General features: G+C 42.8%; 1 protein-coding gene across 3 annotated transcripts; it reads right to left on the bottom strand.

Annotated features, from left to right (window-relative positions):
- Positions 1–312: 312 nt before the first annotated feature.
- Positions 313–21,359, bottom strand: SLC6A4 (solute carrier family 6 member 4). Of its 3 annotated transcripts, none has more exons than XM_063402698.1 (14): positions 21,256–21,359; positions 12,720–13,321; positions 11,904–12,038; positions 11,080–11,299; positions 10,557–10,695; positions 10,083–10,217; positions 8,288–8,391; positions 7,486–7,613; positions 7,043–7,155; positions 6,215–6,346; positions 4,985–5,084; positions 4,531–4,631; positions 3,048–3,215; positions 313–2,371 (listed from the first exon to the last, which is right to left on the bottom strand). In XM_063402698.1, the coding sequence occupies exons 2-14, from the start codon at positions 13,174–13,176 to the stop codon at positions 2,297–2,299; spliced, it is 2,007 nt and encodes a 668-aa protein (XP_063258768.1). In that variant the 5' UTR covers positions 13,177–13,321; positions 21,256–21,359; the 3' UTR covers positions 313–2,296. The 3 variants fall into 3 exon arrangements, with proteins under 3 accessions (XP_063258768.1, XP_063258767.1, XP_063258769.1); XM_063402697.1 differs by lacking the exon at positions 21,256–21,359 and adding an exon at positions 19,985–20,314; XM_063402699.1 differs by lacking the exon at positions 21,256–21,359 and adding an exon at positions 17,277–17,371.
- Positions 21,360–22,322: the final 963 nt, after the last annotated feature.

A 22,322-nucleotide genomic window follows, 5' to 3' on the forward strand; every position in this document is an offset into this window, starting at 1 on the left:
ATGCTGCCACTTTATAAAGGCTTGGAATGAGTTTTATATGTCAGCTAGTCAGGTGGGTAAGCACATACTCCAGTGTGGAGCAGTTTGGTTTTGCTGTTCTGTGTAAACAACTGTAATGAGCTTTGATTCTTCTGTTGGAATAGAATGAAAATGTTTAGCAGTGGGGCAGGGTTCAAACACTGAAGGAAATCCTCTGCTTTTTGTCAGAGGCCTTGTTGGCATTGTAAACTGGACTAGATATTCTGCTGTTCCTTAGAATTGAGATTTTTATCTTTGCTCTTCCTAGGAGAGAGGCACAAGAGATGTCTGCAGGTGGTTTATGAATATTAAATTTATTACAGTAACAGTTTACAGTACAAGGCACATACTGATGACTTACAATCAGCTTGCAACACTTGTAACTAAACAGCTGCATAAATTAATACAGGTGCATCATGTACAAGTTGGAGGGAATACTTAGTTCTGTACAGCTAAAACTCCAGTTTAATTCTCTTTAAAAGGCAAAGATAGTCCTAATTTACCTATTCATTACTTCCTTTTCACTGTTCAGAACAGAGGGTAGAATATACTCGTGACAGATGAGTGGAAGGTGAGCTGAAGAGAAGGATTTTTTTTTTGCCTCAAAACACTTTGTAAGTGCAGTGCAGCTCATTTGGTATCAATATAAGTAGTTTTTTATACAAAACCAGTGTTTAAAGTATGGCTACTTGCTGAGTTACCTGATAAATATTCATTATTTTACATGCTTTCAGATGGGTATGTAAAAGGAAAAAAAAAAGAATTGTATAAATAAATCAATTTCTCAATATTTCAACCACTCAGCTAAATAGAAATACTAAAAAATGAACTTACCATAATAAGATATTCAAACCAGTACACCATGTAACACAAAAGTAATAAGGACTAAACTGCCTTTCAAGTTCAGCATTTATAGAATGAAAACATAGATGTATTTAATCTTTGTATTACTCAGGAAGAGAAAAGCCTTTTTAATTTACACTGCTTTTTGTATCTTGAAATAATTCCAAGAGTTTTCATCCTATCTCAGGACTCAGAGCTCATTGTTCTCATGTTTCAGCTGTTGCAGGGCTTGTGTTACTGTCAGGGCTTCCTGCCTGACTTAATTCACTAGAAAATGTGAGACTTCTGGGAAATCTCTCTGAAACCTCCCAGAGAGCCAATGTCTGTCCTATATCAGTGTCTTAAAAATTACAATTTTTTGTTGTTGTTGTTAGCTGAACATCTGTCTGAAGAGGGAAGAAATGGGCTAGGATTTTCTTTATTTCCCACACTTTGCTGCTGGATACATACAAATACCTCATTCATCTTATATTGACATTTTGTGTGTATTTTTTCAGTTAATGAACTCAGAAAATTTAATTTTTGGAAGTAGGTTTCAAATACACTTGAGGCATAAGCTACAAAACTTTCTCATGAGTAACTGTCTAGTAAGACAGATCTATTATGTATTTCTAGTGGCAGTTAAAGAACATATTCCCTTTTTAAAAATAGTTCAGGAGTCTAGTTCTGAATGAACAGTCTTTGTCCCTCTTAAATTATTTCCTTCTTTCCTTTCCAAGCTTAAGTGCTTGTCAGGTAACTCATGATGAGTTTTTGTGGCTTGATTGGGTCTAAAGGAAAGTGAAGCTTCAAACATCACAAAAAATAAGTTTTTTTATGCGAGAAACAGTAGAAATTACCACCTACAAACCAGAGGAAATGAAAAGGAGGCCAATGCTTCCAGCTGTGTGTGCAGAGCTGTGCTGCTCAGCATTTTTCCTCTCCCTCTGTCTACTCCACCACAAACCTAGAGAACTTACTATTTGTGTCTTCCTAGTTTATAAACCCCTGCGTTACTCGAGTAATGTATGGCTATCAGAAATATTTGTGCATTTTCCCACGTAGTTGAAGCAAGTAGAGAACCTCAGAAGCGAATACGACACTGCCCGGTACGAACGATCACACGGAGGGAGGAGATTGGAGCACTGGGGGTTTACACCTAACCCTGCCTTGCCTTGCTGGTCCCGGAGGCGCTGCTGGGGCCCTCCCCAGAGCAGGGATGTTCCCCCCGTGTTCCAGAGAGAATTCTCAGTTCAGCCTGCCTGGAAGTGCAGGTAGATGTCACTGAATTGCTTGGATAAATGTGCTGGAGGCATCACCTCTGCGCACGGTGCAGGGGTGCAGCCTCGGTGGGGAGCTCTGTTTGTTGTCTCAGCTGGAGAGGTGGTTCTGTGAGGGGGAGAGGGTGGGCAATGTGACATTCTGTGCTCCTCTTCCTCCCCAGAACCAGGTGAGCTTATACTGCGTTCATGCGGATGTCTCCAAAGGGAATTTCTGTAGCTGTTTCTGGAGTAATGCTTTTCAGAATACGCTGTTGGAAAGAAATCAGCATTAGAAACTGAGTAATTTTACAGGCAATACATAACATGTCAGCCATTTAGAAAGAGGTTAATAATAAAGGATGACTCTGAGTTACACCTCTTGAACTATTTAAGAGCGTTTCTGGCCTCTGTTAGCACTATGAAGATGGGAAGTGCTATAGAAGTACACAGCAGAATTTTTAAAATTATTTGTGACATAATTGGAATCAAAGCTTGGCAGATCTCATATTAATGCTTTAGGACTTTGCAGTTTACTCACCCTGAGCCAACTAAACATATTCTTTATGAACTGATATTTATTTGAACTTAGAAGAAATCTCAGTATTGTCATACGTTTATGGCAGAGAAATCTCACTAAATGTGTGAAAGAAAACCAAGCTTGTTTCACAGATACACACCAGGAAACCAGCCTTTCACTGCCTCATTTGCTTGGCTGGGGGATTTTGAGTGTCTGGGGGGAATTTTAGGGAGGCTCTCCAGTTCATCAGAGCTTAAAAAAAATACTTGATGTATTTTATAAGAATCTTTCAGCAGCCTCAGTAGGAACTGCGGAGATTTGTGAGAATGGGAAGAAGGCAATTCAGGAACAGAACAGCCAGTCATGATATTTTTAGGAATCAGCTCCTTCCTAACACTCAACCAGAAGCAGCAGAGCATCAGGGATACCTCCTTCAGTGTCCCCGGGGTGATGACCAGGCGATAGAGCATGTAGATGGGAATGAAGATGATGGAGGAGGTTCCTATGCAGTAACCCACGACTGTGGTCCAGTAGGGATAATCATAATCAAAAAGCCTCAGCTCAGGAGGGCTGGACAGAAAGCTGCAAGTGACAAACTGAAAGAGAAAAAGGGGAAAGTGTGGATATGTGGATTTTGATGGCACACACTTTGGGCAACTCTGTGTTCCAGTCCAGCACTGAAATAAATAGAAAATTAGTAGGACTCAAGATTAAAACTGTGTTGACACTGAAAAAAATCCTGAATTACATGAGTGTAGATTTCAAACAAATCAACAACAAATAGCAAAACAAAGACCAAAAGGATCCTTCCCAAAGCAGATGCTCTCCTACACTGTGCTCTGTCAGAGCAGGAAAAAGGAAAAATATCAGCTCAGTTACTTCTGTTGGATCATTTTCCTGAGCATATAATTCATGATTGAAAAATTCCTTAGGAAAGAACAAATACTTTTAGTTGAATATTATAGGAATAATATTTGTGACTATCCTGGGAAAGATCTCTGACTGTTTTTTCCAGAGTATCATCAGAAACTCAGGAGCTACCAGCAAAACTTCTGTACAGAAATGACCTCCTACATCCTGAGCTTTCCTTGTTTTAGGTGAGTTTCCACAAAGAATGCAAACGGTTCTGCCTGGTAACCACATCCCCAGACCTCTGTGCCTCTCTGATTATTTTGCTGGTTTAGGATTACAAAGAGGACAGAAGTATAAAAATTACTCTGGTGTGACATTTTTATTTATAGACTTCTCTTTCGAGGGGTAATAAAATGAAAGTCTGTTAATTATACCTTGATAATTACAAGAGTTTTGAATTCACTCTGTAGGTCTTAAATCTACATTCTGTGCTTCATAAACTCCATCTTGACCTGCTCTGCTCCCACTAAGGCCAGCCAGAATAAAAGAGAGCATGAACTAATTTTGAATCAGGAAATGAACACTTTATGTTCAAATGCTATTAATAACACTGCCAAGCCAAACATTGGGACAGTATTTCCAATTCTGAATAATAGATTTATAATGGTTGTAATTAACTGCTGTAAATTTTAAGTGGAATATTCTAAAGTTGTCCATCAACAGTTGCTGAGACAGTGTATTTACTTATCTTGGTTTTCCTCCTCTGACAGTATGTTTCATCAGCTTTTATTGCTTCATTTTGCTGAGATAAACATAAAGCAACAAAACAAAGTAAATTTATTTAGCAGAGGGCAGGGGGGGAGTTATTCAGAACCCAGATTTATTTAGGTAATTCAACTATAAAAAACCTATAAAAAAACCTTTTTGGTTTAACAAAAAATTGTTACTAAAGAACTTCACAAGAGAATTGTGGAATTAAGCTTTTAGAAGTCTAAGGAGCTGCATTGTTCAGTGGTGATTTTCTTGTGTTGGAAAGAAAAAGCTCTAAAGAAAACTCACCAGAAGGAAGAGGGGACTAATTGCAACCCAGCAAACTCGCCAGTACCAGCCAGGGGCAGAGCCCAGCATTTCTTTCACATCGTTGCAGAACTGGGTGATGCCTGTGGAGACAAGTGAGAGGACAGGGATGATGGCAGGTCTAAGTTTTTCTCAAGTAGATAACACTTCTTTATGCCCAGAAAACAATTTCAGAATCTATCCCAAAAGTCTACAACTCTTAATTTTACTAAACCCTTAATTATTCTGAATTACACCTCCTGTTACTTTTAGATGCCTGTGTACTTCTGTCAGAGAGCAATTCATACCAATTCTCACCGCTTTTAGTTCTCAGTGAGTTTGTAAAACGCTTCTATAAAACCTTTTTCTGCAGACATGGGCGACCTTGCCTGCAGAAACTGAGGCAATGCTGAGCTGCAGGAGCTCAGGAGTTTGGGTCAGGGGTGTTTGGAGGTACCGTAGAACCAGGACACGGCCACTGCCTCCAGGAACACGACGGTCAGCACAGCCGGGCCCGTGGCGTATTCTTCAAACAGCTTCACCACATACGCTCCTCCCTGGGGGAGAGATCAGATTGTCAGAGTGCCCAGGACCCAGGGGTGCCCATCCTGCCCTGCCTCTGCCTGGAGCAGAACCTCCACTAGTGGGAAACTCCCCCAGTTCTGTCACTTTGTGGCTGTTTCTGCCAGGGAAAGCCTGGTGAGCTGCTCACCCGCTGTGGACACCCCTCCCCTTGGGGGCTGCTGTGCAGAGAAGCTAAAATATGCCGGGATTTCTGGTTGGATTTTAGTGAGCAAAGGGGGTTTTACAGGATGGCTTTCTGCATGCCCTCTTCTTCCTCCACCAGGGATCATAGCTGCCGAACAGCTATTCTAGTGTATATATAAACACTATATAGTGTTATATATAGTGTATAACACTATATATAACACTATATAGTGTTATATAGTATATAGTAATAGTATAGTGTTATACACTATACTAGTGTATATATAACACTATAAAGTGTTCCTTTGCTTTCTTTCCATTTGGGATCCAGAACCATAAAGGAGGAGACCTCTTGTAGAGGAGCTCAGCGTCCTTTTACAGCAGACACTTCACATAAGAAGGAAGTTACACATAAATGAGCAAGTGGAGTGAAACATGACAGGAAAGCCAAGTATTTCTTTCTTTTTCCCTTATGATCATTACACTCATTATTCAAAAATTGCTTGTTATGAGAATGAAATCCACAAGCCCCATGGGAACTATTTGATGTGACTAATGATGATTTCTGCCTTGAAACAATGAGGAAGATCCAGGAAATCCATTACTAGAATTTGTTTTTTTTAAAATTCAAAATACATTTTACACATTGTGAAGATTATAATAACGATTCATGTTATTTTTTAACATGGAGCTTTTGGGAACAAGAAACAAACCACATAAAAAATGTGGCTGGTTGTCTGATGACTGATGAGCAGCATCATTTATGATGTGTAGCACATCATCAGTTGCAGTAGGATCATTTTGCAACATATTTCCTAGTGAAATATCATTCACATTTATTCCAAGTAATGGATTTCTAATGCATAAAGAAAACAGGCTGGAGATTGAATCTGATTTCTTGAAACTCTCTTCAAAAATTACAACCCTCTCCAAGGTGTCATTGGCAGTGAGGGGGGCTGGGGGTGGGTGAAATACTCACAAATGTCAGGGTTGCCAGCGACCCCAAAAAGCAAACGATGGTCAGACCAAGGACAAACAATTCCCTGCGTTTGCCCCAGACGTGGGGGAATTCATCCAGGACTCCAGTAATCACCCCCTCTAGTCCTGCAAACTGAACAGCATGGAAAAATCACTGGAAAATAGAGGGCAGTGGTACCTGCTCAGATGTTTGAGTGATTGAAGGAGCATTACAGCATTGAAACATTGGTGCTTTGTTCTGCTGTAGAGTTGGTGTGGGGTTTTTAGACAACTTTTTTGAACTCTTTAGGGTGGGGATTTGGTGTTCAAGTATCTGTGGGAATGCACGGGCATCCAAAGGCAGTCCTGTGCTACAGGCACCAGGATGTGGAGAAATGAGAGGTGGTTCAGTAGGACCAAGGCTGTGAAATCAGCTGAGTTCAGCCCTGCTGGAAGGAGCTGATTCTCCACCTGTAAAACCAGACTCACATGACAATTTTAAAAGTATATCTCCAGTTCCCACCTTTTAAATCCAATTTGTGTGAAAAAACGCCAAATTTTCATAATTGCTTTGTAAGTGTACTAGCAAGAAAGGAACCTGGAAGGCTGCATCCAACCAGGAATGTATAAATCAAGTGCTTTGCTTGTATTTCAAGGTCTTATTAATTGTCACAGCTTGACAGTGACAAATCACTAGATTATATTTAAACCTATTCAGATAAAAATTGAAGTATCTATTTTACAGAAGGCACCAGGTACTGCAGACCCCTCAGTGCCAGAGCAGTGTTTGCAATTCTGTTTCTGTGGTGCCTGAGGGGCTCAGGCTGTGTCTCCCCTGCTGGCCACTCACCGTGCTGTCTAAGCCCAGCGTGAGCAGCATCAGGAAGAAGATGATGGCAAAGAAGGTGGAAGCTGGCATGTTTGCAATGGCCTCTGCGTAGGTGATGAAGAGCAGGCTGGGCCCTGGGGCAGAGAGTGGGCATCACTGTTAGCCAGGACTGCTGAGGGAAGGACAGGCTGTGCTCGCTGTCCCCCGGGGAAATCTCCTCCCCCCAGGCTGCTTTGCCATGTGCAGTGCCCACCACGCCTGTGGATCTGCAATCTGGCTTTTATAGGGGGTATTTATGGGCTGGTTTTTTTAGCTGTCCTGTGCAGCAGTGCCCAATAAAGTCAGCATCCTGAATAATACACAAAATACTTCTCATCACTCGGGCTGCTCTGGATGTAGAAGTTCACATACAAATATCTCCTGTCTCAGGAGCAGTTTGAGATGTGTGTGAAACATTAACCTACCAGTGTCCTTGGCAACCTCTGAGACATCTTCATTCCTCATCTCAGCCATGTACCCCAGCACGGTGAAGATGACAAACCCAGACACGAAGCTGGTCAAGCAGTTCACGGTGCTGGTGACCAGAGCATCTCTGCAACAGAAGACCTAACTCCCATCAGGGAATCTGCACCTGCTAGAAAGGGTTTACAACCTCTTGGCCTACAGTCTAGACAGACTCCTAGGAAAGCTAGGGGAGTACAAGGGAAAACCAGCAGCAGGTATGAAAGGAAGAGGAAAAAACCCCAATAACTCATGATTACTGTATCTTCTCAAATCCATACAGATGCTGTAACATCAGTCTGCCACTGGATTGGATGCTGGCTGTATCCTGATGTTTTAAAAGAATAGGAATTACTACATGAATATTAAAGAATTGAGAATTTTACTTTGGAAGTTAGAAATTGATTTTTTTTTCAGGTAACAAGGAAAAACAATAAATTGCCCTTCTGATCAAGACTATGAAGTTATTTCCTAACTGACTACAGAGATTAAATAACTACAGTGTGATGGCTTGGCAAGAGTTTAGTCCATTTTGTTGTGGCAGGTTTCTACATTTTAGACCTCTTGCTGTAATTAGTAAAAATTATCTTACTTTAAGGTAGGCAGCAGAGGAGAAATGCTTTAGATTGCAGGTTCTCTGTTACACTTCTGATTTCTATGTACACAGGTCTGACAATTTAGTGCCTTTCACCCTTATCTTTTTCATAAATACCCACAGTTATATTTTTAAACTTGATTTTACTTATAGAATAAGGTAGAACTCACTGGTAGCAGTTGTTGTGGAATTTGTTGTAGCTGGCATAAGCCAAGAGGACCCCAAAACCTGGTCCCAGGGAGAAAAAAATCTGAGCTGCTGCATCCACCCAAACCTGAAAAATATTGAAGGCCAAGAAAAACATGACATGAAACAGATTGAATGATTTTGGCATATTCAGAATATCACTTAGGTCTACAAAAGGGTGTTTCACTGGTCTGCCTGTGCCCTAATCCTGGTCTGACAGATGCTGTTGAGAGAAATGCTGAAACATGAATGTTTGTTGTAGAACTGTTGTGGCTGTTGCACTTCTGACAGCATCTTAGATTAATTCAGTGAATTGCCTGTAATCAGTTTCACACAAGTTTTGCAGTGTATAGAGAACTTTCTACCCATGATTTTGAAGTCTTCCAAATCTTCCTCCAGACTCTGTGTGCTGTGGAATAATTCTGTGTTTGGCAACGTGGCCTCCAGGCTATGTAGACTTTTCCTGGATTTATGGAAATTCATTTTGCTGTGTGGATGCAGTTCTGGTTCCTGGGGCTCGATTCAGCTTTGTTGTAGCTGTGACAGATGCAAGTGTGATGATCTTGTTATGAAAAGCGTGTTGTACTTGAAAAGTGGCCACAGCCCTAATGAGTAATGTTCTAAAGTACAATATCAGCTCTCTTTCTGAAGGTGAAAGTCCTCATTCATTTATTCTCTTTTGATTGAAACATGGAGTTCATTACAACTCATTTCTAATATTCTCTCGCATCGTGTGAGGCCGTCCTGTATCACTCAGACAGTGCTCTGTCATCACCCAGCACAGATTGCAATCTGCTGTCCTCACTCCAGATACATCCAATACAATATCAATGGCCTTTATTGCTTTTTCTGAAGATGTGGTTCCTTATTGGAGATGCTGCTTTATCAGAGGCCGGTGTCTTTTCATTTCCTCTTCATTCAAAACTCTCCATATCAGCTGGGCAGCAGCAGACTTGCAAACATTGGAATTTTTTAATCTTTGTGTTTGTAGTATTTATTGCTTTGGGGTTTTTCCATCACCCTCCTCACCAGACACTTCCACAGACAGTGAAGTGAGCACAGCCTTGAGCCTGATGTATTGCTTGCCATCCACAGAGTTCAAGGCTGGACCAGATGCTGGAGGGGTTTGTTGGTTAGCTCAGTTTGTCCTCATTCCTGCTTTCCTTTCAAATTTTGGTGGTGTTTGCAGGCCTGACTGATTTATTCCTCCTCCACAGGCACTTGCATGAGTTACTGGGTCAGGGTTTAGTTGTTGTCCATAGGTTCATCTACCAAAGCTTGTTACAGGATGGAGATAGAAGTTTCTGCTCCAGTAACCTGCACTTTTTAAATAGGGGCAGCTGTGGACACTGTAGGGCTGTGGTTGTCCCCTTAAGCCAAAAATCTGCAGCTCTACCACTTGTTGGGTTTAATAAATTCAGTTTACTCAGTGTGACTCTTACAGGGGAAGGATCTTGTTGCAGTGGAGGAGCACTCACAGTTTCTCACTCAGTGTCAGCCTGGTCACCATTTTCCTGGTGAAGAAGTGTTTGGTCACTTGTTTTCTTCTCATCAAATCACTCATCCTGTTCAACCACTGTATGGGAGCTCTGCCTTTAGTTCAAGCTAAATTGAGGGTGGAATCTAATCTTTAAAATTCCTTATAATTATGGAAAGAGAATGGACTCAGGCTTTCAAGTCCACGCTAAGACATCTGTTCAGTCATGCTCTGTATATCTGTGGTGATACACACACAGATAGACTGAAAGTAAATCTCTACCCTTTTATAAAGTTTTTTACCTCAGTGGCCAGGAGTTTCTGCCAGTCAGGTTTCAAGTAGTAGAGGACACCCCTCCAAGCCCCAGGCAAAGTTGCACCTCTGACAAGCAGGATGAAGAGGATGATGTAGGGGAACGTGGCAGTCACCCAAACCACCTGTGGGGGAACATGGTGAGAGTGTTTGCCATGGGCAGAAAGTTAACAGGCATCATAAGAATTAATTAATCATGTTACATCTCTTAGCATTTACAGCAGCTTCTCTGCAGGTCTGTAAACAGACAGTTTGCACTTTCCCTGGCAGGGTTGTCCTGCCCAGAGAACAGTGGTGTCACTTATTTTTTGTTCTGTATTGCTTGGATGAGAGTAGCAGCCCCTGTACAGCGAGTGCTCCCCAAATACATCATCCCCAAATCCCTGTCCTGGAAACAACCTTAGCTGAGCCCCTGACAGCTAATTGCCTCGAGACAAGCTGATGTGTCTTGCTTTTGCATTCACCTTGCCAGATGTTTTGACCCCTTTCCAGATGCTGAAGTACACAATGGTGAAGATTAACAACAAGCAGAGGGTCAGTTGCCAGCTAATGCCCCCCAGGTCATCCAGCCCATTGGACCTGTGCACCTGCAGAACCTGGCGGCTGCCAGAGGAAAGAAAAACACAGCAGAGATACTTTTTAAACAAATGCTTGCATTTAGCAGCCCCATACTGTGGTCTGAGCATTACAAGGAATATTGAGGTCTTGATAAGCAGCCTTCAAAGTCATGACATTTGGGATTCATTTTATTTTAATTAAAAGTTTTATCACTGGTACACCAGTGATAGTAAGTGCCAACAGACATCGACTGGGAAGCTCCTAAAACACAGAGCACCCTCCATGCACCCTCAGCTCACACCCCCCTACAAAAACCCAGTGGTTTGAAGAGGATTCCATCAACAATCAGCCCTGCTGCCCTGCGAGGAAATCCCTGCTGGTGCTCCAGCAGTCTGGCTACCACCACCATCCTCACTTACATGCACTTACGTATAAAATTCTTCTGCAGGAGAGGTGGAGTGCAGGGACCAGCTGACATTGTCCTTGCTGAAGTAGTTGGTGCAGTTTCCTGTGTTCCAGGGGTTCCTGCAGCTGGTCCAGGGCAGCTCCGCCGTGAAGGAGGAGATGAGGTAGTAAAAAGCCCAAGCCATGATGGTGTTGTAGTAGGAGGCTACGTAAAGATCTATGATACAGATGGCAAAGCCAATTCCTGGAGAGGCAGGGAATAGTTGCAGTCAGTCAGTGTAAGTTTTTAGGCAGAAAAAAAGAGAGAAAAGGAATTGGTTATCACATCAACTACCACTAGTAACTCTCTAAGGCAGCTCTGCAGGAGGAACACACACCCTCCCAAGTGTTTAGCAGCACTGGCATTTCTTGTGACTTCAGAAATACTCTGATTCCAGCAAAGCATCCTTGATCAAGACACAACATGCTAATAAAGAGGTATTTTGTATGTGTCCCTAAATTTCTGCAATGTAGAAATAGGCATCTTGCAGGCTCAGTAAATAAAGAGACAAGATCAGAGCTGCAGCACTCGGAATAAGAGTAAATGAGGATATTGAACAGTTCCTTTTATTCTTTATAATTTAGGCTTGGTCAGCCTCTATCTAATCAATCTGAGTTGCACACTCTGTGTGCGATACACACATATGTGCAGGTGTACCTGGAGTTTGAGGAAAGCTTTCTTTGTAAAGCAAAAATCTTATGTAGAAAAAGTCTTACTTGACTTTATGAGATTTTCCTTCCCCCCCTAAAATATCACCTTTATAGGAAAATTTTCCAGTTATTCAGAAAGTTCCATTTCTCTTGGTTACCTTTGAATATAGGACATATTTTTCTCCAAATGGAAATACAGCCATTCCTGTGGTACTGTCCTAGTGCTAATTCCATATAGAAGAGAGGAATCCCTCCAAAGATGGCCATGATTGTGTAAGGAATGAGGAATGCTCCTGCAAGAGAGAAAGCAGATGATTGTAACTCTTCACAGAGTTCTCTTCTCACAGTACCAGCACTCCATAAACAGGAGTTCCTTTTATCCCACAGTGAAAATGCATATCCCCTCCCTGGCAAACACACCACTGAATTACTGGGGGATTTCTCAGAAGAGTAACTACTCAGCAGTGTGAACAGGAAGCAGCACTCAAACCAAACTCCTCACATTTCTGCAACACAGGATTCACCAAGACTCCACTGACCCTCACAGCCGTGAGATGGGCTACAGATAAAATCAATAATTTCTCCATTAAAATGCCTTTGTTACATCAGAGAGACAAAAGTCCTTTCTAAAATCTCCCTGATTAGATTTTAGATTTGTATTTTGGCTCTTACGTCAATGAGTCCAAGACCAACCTTCCTCATGGGTTGGTTTAGACATTATCAGATTTTAAAACACTCCCTGGGAAAGGGATTGAGCTGTTGGAGTGTGGGTCTGCACCTACCTGGTTCTCAGCTTCTAGTTGTGCTGTTCAAACAGCTTTTCTGTCATTATCCTATCCCAATATTTAGGTTTTTCAGTGAATAATTTCTCCTTGGTCATTTGTTAAACATGGTATTTTAAAAGCCACTAAATCACCCATTTATAAACCGAGAAATTCAGCATTAAGGAACAATGAACAGGAGTGGGCACTGACCTCCTCCATTTTGATAGCAGATGTAAGGAAATCTCCACACATTTCCCAGATCCACTGCGTATCCAATGACAGAGAGGAGAAAGTCAATTTTTTTACTCCAGGTCTCCCTGTCCTCCAGCTCCATCAGCTGCTGCTGAGCTTCAGCCCCGCAGGTGGTGGATGTGGTGGTGGTGGTGGTGGTGGTGGCTGCTGGGGCCGTGCCCTGGGCATCCTCCACCTCTCCATTGCAGGGAGCTGAGCTCTGAACCCCTGAATAACCATTTGAGATCTGAGCTGCCTCCCCTTTGTCCCCCTGGCTGGGGTGGACTTTGTTGCCATCCTCCACCAGCCGTAGGGCAGATTTAGGGTTCCTGACCAGAAGTCCGTTCTCTTTGCAATCTTCTCCTTTGCTACAGTCTGAGGCATCCCTCTTGGAAGTCAGGGGCTCTGTCTCATTGCCTGTGGCCTTTTTTTCCATTTTTTCTGAGATCTGTTCTGGTCACGGGCAGGCAGGCAGCACCACAGGGTCCCTTCGGGGTTTGTCTTCCCACACCTTTATCCCCAGCACTTCTAGAATTCCTCTTCCATACTTAAATCCATCAGACTGAAGGCACAAGCACCATCTAAGACATGAAAAAGAGTTGAAAATCCATTACAAGCATTACTGGTGCTGGTAATTCTCAAGTTACAGCCAGCAGATTCTGTGATTAAAATACAGAGGTAATTAACCATCACAGCATGCAACATGAATCACAGAGCAGATAATCTGGGATTTTGTCCAGAGAAAAGCAGGAAGAAATCCTCCTCTGACAGCAGAGCCTGGTGTACCTGGGTCACACCTCTCAGGAGGATCTGCTGGACTTTGTGCATTGCTGGACACCTCACACCCACTCACAGTCCTGCTGTCTTCTGGTGTCACCTTCTCCTCTGAACACGTTTGCAAACTGAGGGCAGAGTTTAGTGGCACTTTTATTTTCATTTTCCTAAGTTCATCCTGCGACTCATCCACTCATCTTGTGGCAATTTCTACATTCACCAGGTATGAAGGGAAGAGTTCATTAAAATAAATATGAGATAACCATGGATATAAAAATTACATTTCATGACCACCTTTCTTCAGAAATCCCTCAGTGTCTGCTCTGTTTAGCAGATGTAGAAGGCTTAAATGAAACTTTAGAAAAATATTTAAAACTCAGTGGTTTTACATCAACTTGCTTTTGAGGCTCAGTCAACACAAGTAACAAGAGGTCATAAACTTCAATTTGATTCTTCTCATTAAGAGCTAACGTGTGAGTCTAAAGGACAAAACTTGTCACTGGTTTTATCTGACTCCTTGGGCAAATAAAAGCATTTTTCATTCTGTTTTGATCTGCTGACACCGTGGTTCCAGCCCTGGCAAGGGTGGTGGGCACTACTCCTGTGCTCCTGCCCACTGCCAGCAAAAAAAAAAAACCAGGCACTGGGAGATTCCCTGGCTTCTCTGCCCTCTTCATATGTGCTAAAAACAGGATCCAAGGGAAATAACCCATCCTGAAATAAAGTACAACACAATTAACTTTTCCTGCAGAACAAAGATAACAGAGAGGGAGCTGTGATTCTGTGAGCAGGTCGTGTTTTGTTTTCTGCTGATCTGTTCAGGCAATGTAAACACCCAGCTGCCTTTACCCAACAAAGCCTTGGAACAGGAGCTGATCCCCTGAGCTGTAAATTCCCCAGGGCACTAACCCTGCTTTACTGCTAGCAAAGAGTCACACAACGTACAGAATACCAAGATTAAATTATTACAATTACATCTGATTTTTCCTTTTCAAAACATCATAGTAGTAACTGTCATTGTCACATCCTAGCAGAAAAAATAATCATTATTGCACTTTTAACTACAGGAAAAACTAAAGCAGAGAAGGGATATGATTTGCTTATTTCTAAAATTTGCTGATTATCAGACCTGTTAAAACTCAAGTTTTCCCCAGCTTTCCACCTTTTGCAAAGACAGTTTATTAAACCTTTTCTAAGCATTTCTCAGTGCAAGCAGAAAGAGAAGCAAAGTTACTGAGCTGCAGAGCAAACAGGAGGATGGTTTTGAGATAAAAGTCACTTGAAAATGTTGCTTATAACTTTCAGAAATCTTTAGTTCTCCAGGCTTATGTTCTGTCTCTGCCCAAATAATCTCATTGTTGTCACACAGCAAGCAGTGCATCATTAATGTGAATTCTTACAAGAGCAAGTGCTTCACTGCCCTTAATTAAACATCCACAAAGACTGAAACATCTGCAGAGTTCCAGAGAAAAACACCAGGGCAAAGAACAGGAGGTTCTCTTTTACCTGCAGGGCTATAAAACCTGAATGTCTTTGGAGTCCAAACCCTTCCAAATGTCCCAAAAGAGGTTATGGAGGTGGAAGCAGCCCTGGTGACCACAAAGAAATCCAAAGGAAGGCCACAGCCAATCCTCCCCTTGTCCAGAGCATGCTAAATACCAGGTGGGAACATGGAAAAGAAACCTGAGCCCTGCTGGACTTTACACCTCTCACCCATAAATGGGAACACAGTAAAGGATGTTGATTTAACTGCATTATCTCATGGGACTGATTTTTTCATATCTGAGGTTTAAACTCTCAGTGTGTTTGTAGAACACTTTATTTCTGCACACTTCTCAGTGCTTTCTGTACTGAGGGGAGGTCAAAGAGTGTTCCAAGATCTGTGACAAGCAGGATCATTGTCCATCCAGACCTAAACTCCTTCTCCTGTTCTTCTGCACACCACAGGACACAAAAAAAAAAATCACATTATTTGAAATACTTGGGTAGAATTTTTAGTAGTTCGAGCCTCAAATATGCCAAATTACATGTGAATTTTCAGGGGCTTCATCTGAAATCTGAACTGTTTCATTCTGAACAAGAATTACAGCTCACCAGCTGTCCTGGGAAACCTCTGGAGTGATGAAATCTCACAGCCACAAAGGGGAGTTTACAGGGGCATAGTTGGCACATGCAAACAGAACAGTTTCAGATTATTTCATTACACCATAAAAAACTGGGGGAGGATGTACACTTTGCTTTGCTTTGCTACAGATTTAAAAAAAAAAAAAAAAAAAAAAAATTGAAGGCACTGTGAGCACTACAAGGAGTGTAAAGAGCTGCAGGGAGAGCTCTTGGGGATGGGAAATGTGCTGGGAAACCAGGGAAGATATCCAGGGGAAAATGACCCCAACAGTGAAGGATTTTGCCCACCTCAGCCTCCACTTCTCTGCACAACAGTCTCAGAAATAAGAGTTTATCACCAGTTCTCAACCTGGGCTGTCACAAAGGTTGCTGTTACATAACTGCACCTTGGCTCCTTATCACCCCTCATTAGCTCCCAGGAGAAAAAGGGGAGATAAAAAAGGGAAGACAGAGCTCTGTGCTTTGGTTTCCTTTTGATCTGTGTTTGGCAGACGTGACTTTGCTCCTCCGGGAGGCCCCGGTGCCCTGAGCTGGGGCAGCTCCATCCAGGAGCACATGGAAGGTGCCAGCCCTGGGAATGTCACCCTCCCTGGGCAAAGGGTGACTGGAGAGGAGTGACCCTGGAGCCCTCCGCAGCTATTCCAGCTTTGTTGAAAACATTTGGATGGATAATTGAAGACATTTGTTTCCACACGCTTGGCTGCAGCCACCAACGCAATTCCCATCGGCCAAACATTAATTAAATTATATTTATTTATCTCCCACACGGAGATGAACTTGAACCAACACTGCAGATGTAAAATTCCTGCATATTCCTTGATGCACGGGTCCGGCTCTTTCGCCAGTTCCAGAGCAACCCTCGAGGAGCATCCCTGGCCCGGAGCCCGGTTCGTCCCGCTCCAGGGATGGAGCATCTCCCGCTGCTTCCCGGGGCTCGCAGGGACCTCTCCTGGCACTGCGGGAATCCCTCGCCCTTCCTGCTCTGCCACAGAGCGAGCAGCTCTTCACAACAACGGGATTTCCCTGCTCTCGGCACTTTCTAAAGGAGGAATTGGTTTTTAATGTGCGAAGCAGCCGGGTTGAGGTGCAGCAAAGCGCGGATGCTGCGAGGGAGCGAATCTCGGCTCACCGGGAGGCGGCCGGGTTCGAGGTGGGGCTGCTGCGCCTTCCCCGGCGCCCTCCCACCCCTGCGCCTCCCATTCTAACTCTCACAGCCTCAGAATGTGCAGGTTTGTGTAAATTCCACTTCACACAAGTGATGTTCTTGTTTCACGCGCTAATTCTGTGCAAGTGGAGAGGCTGCACTCGCTGGGCACAGGAGCGCTCCGGTGCCACCTTCCTCCCTCCCGCTGCTCCTCCATCCCCTCACACGCCGGCACTTGCAGGGAATTAAAGCCCTTTGAGCCTCCAGAAGAGGAGTCAGCCCAGGGTGTTGGCAAACAGAACCAAACACCGGGATGATTCCTGGTAACTTGACCTAAATCTCGCATTTATCACAAAGAATTCAGGAGGGTTAAAGTTACAGCTGCCCTGACTCACACAGCACCTCGCAGCTCACCCAGGCACAAATGGAAAGAGTCCAGGACGTTACTTTTATCTCAAATATCAAGTTTGTATGACAAGATAGGAATCACTCACCCCGGGCAGGACAGGGCTGTGCTGTTTGCCTGGACCTGTTCTCACCTCTGAGCCACAGATGAGCCAGAGAGGTTCCGTGATTTTCCTCTGAGTTTGTACAGGTCAGGAGCAACCCTTAAATCAAAGTATCATGGAATAGATATCCCCATACTGTGAGGACTTGTTAAAAAACAAAAATCTCAGCCAATTAAATTGCATTCCTCTCAATTACAATGAATTTTACCTGCTGCGTGTCATACACAAATCATATTTAGGTTCATAAGGCTAAAAAGAATTAGTGCCTTTTGATGTTGAATGTGTTCACTTTTTCTGATTTCTTTAAAAAATGAGTAGCCAGAATGTCCTTTCCTGTTAGCTCATTAGCAAGTGTGACAGTTTGTATTTCAGATTTCAAACCCTGATAATCATAAATACTTGGGAGCCACAGAATTGGGACATCAGGTGTAAAGCAGATCTAAGCTGACATCTAGACCATCTCTTCGCAACAGAAAATTGATTTATTTGGGAGGGTTTTTTTAGAAATTATTTTCTAGTTAAGAGAATCAAAATTGGATTCCAGTGCCAGTGATTCTAAATGTTACAAAAGCTGAGTGCTTTGGCACAGCACAGTGACCTGGGAGCATTTGAAGAGGAAACTTTGAGCATGCAGGTGACAAAAGGGACCCTTTGCAGGGCTCCAAGAGCTCCCTCACATTCCTCCTAAAGCAGAGTGAGCTCAGCAAGTCCTGCTGGTGAGACAATGGCTGGGAGAGTCAAGGGCTGCTCCCAAAGAGAGGCAGGGAGAGGTTTAACTCCTGTACTCCCAGAAAAGGCTAAACATGGGGGAGGTGGGATAAGAGTGAAAGCAGCAGCCTGGGGGAAATATAAACCTGCAGTGGGAGTTTTATGTCACAGCCTTGTCTGTGTCTCAGTCTGAAATTAAAAAGTCGTCAGGAAATAGAAAATTTTACCTTTAAAATTCTGTGGAGAAGTCAGGCACTGTACTGGAGTGGGAATGCTGCCAAACTGGTGTCAGTCATTTAAAGAACAGGGAGGGGGGGAAATGCAATTTTTTTTTTGCCTTAAGAGTGTCTGTGTGTAGTGCAAGGAAACAGATAAGCTTGGAGGGGATGATATTGCTTTTGTATTCTTCCTCCAATTATTTATATAAACTTGAAGGAAGGGTCCTAACACAGCAAACATCACTAAATAAATGGAGCATCATCCCCTGGTAACAGATAATGTTTCTCTGAAGGGGATTTGTTAATGGCTATCTCCAAATTACAGCCCTGAATTCGGGCTCCAAGTTCTACTCAAATTCTTTAAGAAACATTTATCCCACAGGCAGGGCTCATTGTGTTCTGTCAGTTCTATAAAATACAGGGGTGCAAACACACAGGTTGGGAAAAGAGTTCAAACATGAGCATCAGGAGGAGATCAGGACACAGAATTAATATTTCCTTAGGCTGTTACTAATGAAAACTCAGCAATTTATATTCCCATGGAGAAAGAACTTAAACACACTGCACATTTCCGTGTGTGGGAATAATTTGGGGTTGTTATTAAATTCTAGTTTTGGGGCAGTTTTACTTAATTTAACCATCTGAAATTCATCACACCCTGTCCAATTAGAAAATGGTCAAAACAGCCACTTGCTATATGAGAAGTTTGCAAAGTATTCTCCAAGAAAATTGTGGTTAGTTCACCATCAAAATCACCAGAAGATGCCGCCCAGGTGTTTGAACCCTTCCCTGGTAAATGTCTGACAATCCACATGAAAAAAAAAAGCCACAACATTTTCAAGAATCCAAATCCATTAAATGCCTGATCCCTTTTCCCCCAGGCTTTCTTAACATATCAAAACATGTTTTCCTTGCCTATTTATATATTCAGTTGCATTGCATTCCTTAATTAAACTCCATATTTCTTACCCAACAAACCCAGCAAGCCAGTTGGTTTCAGTAAACATGATTGACTATAAATACATAGGACATGCTCTTCAGATTTATTACTTGCAATAAATCTGTCCCATTGAGTTCAATCATTTACTGTGCTGGAACAATTTACCTTTTAAAATACAATTTAATATGGTTAATAAAGCTCACTTCACCCTTTCAAAATAAATAACAGCCTAAATTGCTTATTTTTTCTTCTTTTCCCTTCAGGTTCTGCCGCCTTCCTTCATTTTTCCTTACAGTTGAATGTTTTTTTTTTTGTAAGCTTTAAATAACTTTACATCTGTAATGCAGTTATGTGGACTGCCAACACTCTTTAGTTTAGATTGTCAGAACATGTTCTGCTACAGGCATTTGACTCCTGACATTCAGAAATGCTGGACAAGTGCCTGAACATGACAGAGCAGAGCATGGAACAGCAGAAAAGAAATAAAAGGCACTAAAAGTTTTAAAAACCTGAGGAAAACTAAAACTAAAACCAATGTATCTTTTTTGCCCCCACAGCTTTGTTAGCTAGACAATGTTTTAGAAATTGTCAGAGACCTCAAAGCTGATTCAAAAACAAACAAAACCTAGAGTACAGATTTTAGCCTGCCATTCGTATTTCAGATTTTATAACCGAAGTGGAAAGAGGCAACGAGGAGGGAAAGTTAATGAAACTCCAGCGTCTGCTGCTGCAGGGGGGCAGCTCTGAGGAGCAGCTGTCCCTGTGCCTGTCTGAATTTCATAGAAATGCTCCAGCCAGGGCTGTGTAAAGACAAAATGATGAAGTACCTGTGTGCGGGGTCGGTCCGAAGCGCTGCCCTTGCGGAGATCCACGCTCGAGTCCCCTTCACCCACATTTACCCCAGCCTGGGGAGCTCAGCCTGTGGGCACCTCAGCATCCCGGGGAGCTTTTTGTACACCAGGCCCCCTCACATGGTCTGATTTCCAGATAATCTGCTGCCAAAGAGCTCTTTAAGAATTTTTTGCGTCACTTTAGCCGAATAAACTTTATGTTTCACCAGGGCTGCGGCTCAGTTTTCCTCCTAGAGGTGGGTGGCTACATTTGCCTGCTCTGATCTGCTCGGGCGAGCAGGATCCAATGAAGGCAGAGGCAGAAGGAAGGGGAGCTTTCCTGGGAAGGGACAGCTCTGCTGGGTGTTGTAATAAATAGAAATAACAGGATGGGGATGAGGATGGACACAGCAAAGTTTTGAGGGAGTCAGTGAATTATAAATTTATAGGTGGGTCTGTGGATTACAGGAGGATGGGAAGGATTGGGATATTATCACAATAAAAGGGCTGGAAAAGAATAATTTCAATAATGCTGAATAGTTGCATTATTTTAATAAAGAAATAAGGTTTAGTTTTGTTTTAAAGCTTGAAGCAGAAATTCTTTACAAGCGTTTTGCTGCCTCAATAAGCTCAACAATTTCCTTTTTTCCTACCACTACTCCAAATACCTCAGTCCACTTCTAACATGTTCTTTCCTTCAGTGTTTTTCATCCAGAATTTCTTCATTCCTGCACTTCACGACTTGTTTATAAAAAGCCATAAACCACAGGTCAATTCCATAGTTTAGGTGGCAGATTTAGGGGAAAAATAAAAAAAAGTGGAAAAGCAGAATAGAGGCAAGTAAGAGTAGCTGAGTGTTGGAGCAGCAGCAGCTTTGCTGAAAGCAGTTGCCACTTTTCAGAGACTTTTTCCAGACAATTGAAAAGAAAATAAACTGGAAACTGGAGAGCTGTAATTGCACTTTCCTCTGCTGTCCCTGTCCCTGGCAGAGCCGCAGCCGGGCAGGGCGAGGCACCTGCACCATCTCAAGGAGAGCGCGGGCATTGCAGCCACACACGAGGGACGCGAATTGGGATCACTTTTGTTTCCCTTTAACTCCCCCGGGCACTGTGTTCAGGCCGTTTTGTCAAATTGAGCATTTTTGCCTCATTTGTTTAGAAACTCACGGGTGTTTTAGTGCAAATAGCAATATCCACCTCCTGTGTGCCGGGCTGGATTTCCCCCCCGTGTTCTGCTTTCCAAAATAATCAGGATTGGAACGTGCTCACCTCCACTTGGCTGCAGGCAGGAAAACCCTCCCCAGTTTGTCCTTGCCTGTGATGCTCCTCCACAGCCTCCCCTCTGTCCTGTCCTGTTCCAGATCCTGCCGTGCCTCCCACTCCAAACCTTCCTGGAGGTCACAGCGCAGTTTTAATGTGCAAATATCCAGCTGTGGATCACACCCCTGCTCTGGAGAGCAGCATTTTCCCTTTCCTGGGAGAATGGATGGCACCAGGAATCTGCACCTTTACTTTCCAAACAGATTTCCAGCTCGTTACTGCTGGGAGGCTGAAAGGGGTTTTCCAAACTCATTTTTTCTACTCTTATAAGAAAACAAATTTTCTCTACTGAGAGCCCCTCTGCTCATTACATAATTAAATCGTCGGTTTTTAAAAGATTGTGACCTTTTCCTGAGGTTTTTCTCCATTTTATGCCTTACCCCGGCCTTTTTGTTCAGGTGTTTTTTTCATTATTGTCTTCTGCAGCAGTTACTGGGTTTTGGTTTTGTTGTGTCCGGGTTTTTTTTGCTTTGAATTTCTTGCCAAACAGTCTGGAGCCTTTTTGGGACATAATAGAAATAACAGACTGGAGATTTCAGGCAAAGCCTCTTAACCTTATGACACCTTATTTATCTCATAAGTAAAAAACTTTCAAGGGCTGTACCAAGCCAGCTCCAGAATATCATCAAGTCTGGGCATTGTGGGTGAAATTCTGATAATTTAGGGAATGTATGAAGAAAAGAGAAAGAAAATGGACTTTACACAAGACACACAGATAAAGCAGCTGCAGATTCCAGCACAAGGATGGGAATCATCACTCAAATTACCTCACAAAAGCAGCACCAACTGTACTGTGAGCTCAGTGATGGCTCTGCAATCTCTGATTCGCTGCCAATAAAAGGATTGGAACAATTTTCCAAATAACACAAACTAAACAAATGCTGCAATATTTGTTTGTTCCCATCTTTCCTTAGTTAGCAATCAGACTACATTTAGAAGCTATTACAATTGGCTTTGGGATAAAAGAAATTCTGATTGCCCTTCCCTGCTATTTTCCACACTGCTGGGATGCACAT

This window comes from Prinia subflava, chromosome 8, assembly GCF_021018805.1.
Source record: "Prinia subflava isolate CZ2003 ecotype Zambia chromosome 8, Cam_Psub_1.2, whole genome shotgun sequence".
NCBI classification, from domain to species: Eukaryota; Metazoa; Chordata; class Aves; order Passeriformes; family Cisticolidae; genus Prinia; species Prinia subflava.